This window comes from Megalobrama amblycephala, linkage group LG10, assembly GCF_018812025.1.
Source record: "Megalobrama amblycephala isolate DHTTF-2021 linkage group LG10, ASM1881202v1, whole genome shotgun sequence".
NCBI lineage: Eukaryota > Metazoa > Chordata > Actinopteri > Cypriniformes > Xenocyprididae > Megalobrama > Megalobrama amblycephala.
In genome coordinates, this window is record NC_063053.1 from 36,319,671 (window position 1) to 36,323,795 (window position 4,125).

The window sequence follows — 4,125 nt, forward strand, 5'->3', positions numbered from 1 at the left end:
TCGAGATAAAATGTTGAGAAAAAACTCGTTAAATTTCAAGAAAAAACTCGTTAAATTTCAAGAAAAAAGTCGAGATAAAATGTTGAGAAAAAACTCGTTCAATTTCAAGAAAAAACTCGTTAAATTTCAAGAAAAAAGTCGAGATAAAATGTTGAGAAAAAACTCGTTCAATTTCAAGAAAAAAGTCGAAAAAAGTCGATAAAATGTTGAGAATAAACTCGTTCAATTTCAAGAAAAAAGTCGAGATAAAATGTTGAGAAAAAAAATTTCAAGAAAAAAGTCGAGATAAAATAAATTTCAAGAAAAAAGTCGAGATAAAATGTTGAGAAAAAACTCGTTAAATTTCAAGAAAAAAGTCGAGATAAAATGTTGAGAATAAACTCGTTCAATTTCAAGAAAAAAGTTGTTAAATTTCGAGAAAAAGTCGAGAAAAATGTTGAGAATAAACTCGTTCAATTTCAAGAAAAAAGTCGAGATAAAATGTTGAGAATAAACTCGTTCAATTTCAAGAACAAAGTCGAGATAAAATGTTGAGAAAAAACTCGTTCAATTTCAAGAAAAAAGTTGTTAAATTTCGAGGAAAAAGTCGAGATAAAATGTTGAGAATAAACTCGTTAAATTTCAAGAAAAAAGTTGTTAAATTTTGAGAAAAAAGTCGAGATAAAATGTTGAGAATAAACTCGTTCAATTTCAAGAAAAAAGTCGAGATAAAATGTTGAGAATAAACTCGTTCAATTTCAAGAAAAAAGTTGTTAAATTTTGAGGAAAAAGTCGAGATAAAATGTTGAGAATAAACTCATTAAATTATGAGAATAAAGTCATTAAATTACGAGAAAAAAGTCATTAAATTATGAGAACAAATTCTTAATTTAACGAATTTGTTCTCGTAATTTAACAACTTTTTTCTTGAAATTTAATTACTTTATTCTCAACATTTTATCTCAATTTTTTTTTCTCGTAATTTAACAAGTTTATTCTCAACATTTTATTTAGACTTTTTTCTCGAAATTTAACAACTTTAATCTCGAGATGGTTTTATTTTTTTATTATTGCTTGGCCCTAATCCTCTTCCGTATAAAAGTGATCCAACAACAAGTTTTATTTACACAGTAGTTACTTCCATGTGAAAAATAATCCAAACAATCACTTACAGTCACAATCATGAAATGGCCACATACCATTTCTCCCACATAAAACATTTAAAAATTATATAAACTTAATCGTTTCAGACTCGTATAATGCATTATAAATACAGGCTTCACAGAAAGTGCTACTGAATTATTTTTCTGGAAGAGAACAACTATAATTTTGAAATGTAAATGTAGCTTAAAGCCACAGATTAAAAATTATTTTAATTTCATGGGGTCTTTAAAATGCATATTAAAGTATGTTATATTGGTATTAAAAAGACTCATATGATACTGTCCAGATACAGAAATTATCATTGTACTTTCATATAAGCATATTATCTGATGAAAACAGTAAAAAAAAAAGAAAAAAGAAGAAGATTTGCCAGTTTTGAAAGAACAGCACAAACGTATCCTTCACTCTTCATATCTGCTGCAGATGAAGTTGAGTCTGTCAGTCTCAGGACGGCTGATCCAGCGCTGATCTCCTCCAGACTGAACTGCTCCAGATCTCACTGCAGAATCACAGTTCTCTGAATCATCAATCGCCCAGTTCTGATAGCACACGGTCTGTCCGCTCACCCAGAACCAGAGGCCCACAGTGCAGGAGTGACGTAAACCCAACCACACCGCCTCAGTAGACGCCCGATGAACCACATTCATCACACGACGCTGAATCTCTTCTGAATGAACCGAGACCAGATCCGTATGATTCTGTCTGCAGTATCTCAGAGCTTCAGACCACGTCAGATTCTCGTTGATCAGAATCAGTTTATCTGGACACAAAACAAACCACAGGCAGAAACTAGAGAGAGACTGATCAAAAACAACATGCAGAACAAACACTGTGGAGGAATTTGTCATGTCAGACGTGTAGTGTGAACTTTAAGATTTGTGAGGATCTGCTCACCTTCATGACACACAAAAGGAAATTGTTGGTTGCAAGAGATGTCTATCCATTGTCCCTGAGTGCTTGGTTCGATCACTGTACAGTTTTCATTACCTCCAACATTATTAGGTTCACCAGACTTCCAGTAACTGAATGAATAGTTACTCTGATCTGACCACTGCCATGAGTCTCTGAACAGACCGATCCAGACATCACCAGATATGTGACTATCACTGATGAACTTCTGAAGCTGTTGATTCTCATTCTGGTTCCTCACACTGACCAGATCAATGTGATTCTGCTTGCAGTGACTCTGAGCATTTGTCCAATTCATCTTCTGATTGACAAAGACGAGTCCTGTGTTCGCTTTAAGAAAAACAGATGGACACAGATTCATGAATCAGTTTGTTCATTATTCTGACACTGCTTTATGGTTTGGATGTGAATAAGCAGCGGTGGAAGCAAGTACTGTAACTGTTAATATTCCCTTTATGTGATGTAGTTAAGTATATATTAATGGTGTTTTACTTATAATTAATACATTTCTACAGCATTTTTCATGAAAATCCATTAAAATAGAACTTATTGACAGTATATATAAAAATCCAGTAAAATGTTATGTAAAGCGTTTATAGCACACTTTTGAGTAATGCACTTATAAAACACTACTGTATATTTGATTTACTTTATCTGACTACACTTAAAATCAATTTAAGTGTTAGTAGTGCTAATTAGTCCATTTAAGTATCACAGTTGGGAAAATGTACTTAAGCCGCGCACACACTTAACGATTGTAAGGCCGATTATGAATGTAAATTGAAACTTATGACTGATCGCGCTCAAACACGTCCAGTCAGAGCCAGTTGCGTTCAGTCTGCGATTACAGTCGGTGTTCAAATTCCATGTGTAAGTATTTAAATCGTCTCCAGTCGCAGGAAATAATCGCTTGTATGTTGAGCACAGTCTTAGAATGTTTTAGCTAGTCGTTAAATGTGTGCCCGGCTTACATTAGTAATATATTTTTAATTTAATTTAAATTTAGGATTACTATATAAATGTCTACTAAGACTGAACACATTTTTAAAGCATTCAAAGCACACTTTTAAGAAATACACTAATAAAACTGTATATTTTGGTATACTTTATTTCAATGCACTAAAAATCAATTTAAGTATTAGTGGTGTTTAGTACACTTTTTACACAGTTTAGTACACTGACGTACCAGTGAAGTAGAAATATAATTTTAATTAGTGTATTTATAGTGTATAACTTTCGCAATTTTATTTAGCACAAAAAATAAGAATGTACTACAAATGTACTTGCTTGTATTTAAGTATTTTAAGTATTTTTGTATTTTTTTTATTCAAGTATTTTTACCTGAGTTGTCATTATAGTCACTTACTTTTAGATGAATTGCAGACAAAAGTCAGGCTGTCATCCCTACATGACCCATCATGCCATTGTCCATCTCTCATCATAGCACACTCATCTTTGCCATCAGGTTGTCCAGGAGCCCAGTTCAGATAGAGCGCAGGTTCAGCTGAAGACCACTGCCATTTCCTCTGCAGCCCAATCCAGACATTCTGAACATCTTTATCATTCACACACTTGTTCAGCTCATTCATGGCGTTCATGTTGTCAGCGGTGGCCAGATCTGTGTAATTCTCTCTGCAGTATCTCTGAGCTTCAGTCCAGTTCTTCCTCACGTTTATAAAGTGATACTGACGCTGAACACATTCAGATACGGAGCAGAGAGCTGTGAAAGAGAGGGTTTGATTTAATGCTTTTCATAACAGAGTCAAACCTGATGAAACTATAAACCATAAATAAAACAACAAACACACTCACCAATGAGAAGAAGAATGAAATATAGAGTTTGCTCCATTTCTGAGGAAGAAACACATTGAAAAATAAAATTAATCAAATATTCCTGGATTAATTTTGGAGTAAAATATGACAGTTTCAGTTAGTACGATTACAGCAGCATGAATGCAACACACTTAATCATTCGGACAATATTAACATCTCAAAGTCTAGTTGTGGTTGAAGAATGAACATGAGTTGTTCTTACTGTGTCATGCGTTTCTGAATCTGATGTTTCTGTCTGCA

General features: G+C 33.3%; 1 protein-coding gene across 2 annotated transcripts; it reads right to left on the minus strand.

Moving 5' to 3' along the window:
• Window positions 1–1,058: 1,058 nt before the first annotated feature.
• Window positions 1,059–3,919, minus strand: LOC125277662 (C-type mannose receptor 2-like). Of its 2 annotated transcripts, none has more exons than XM_048206126.1 (4): window positions 3,865–3,919; window positions 3,419–3,772; window positions 2,038–2,373; window positions 1,059–1,903 (listed from the first exon to the last, which is right to left on the minus strand). In XM_048206126.1, exons 1-4 carry the CDS (start codon window positions 3,899–3,901, stop codon window positions 1,545–1,547), a joined length of 1,086 nt encoding a protein of 361 aa, XP_048062083.1. In that variant the 5' UTR covers window positions 3,902–3,919; the 3' UTR covers window positions 1,059–1,544. The 2 variants fall into 2 exon arrangements, with proteins under 2 accessions (XP_048062083.1, XP_048062082.1); XM_048206125.1 differs by having other exon boundaries at window positions 2,038–2,382.
• Window positions 3,920–4,125: the final 206 nt, after the last annotated feature.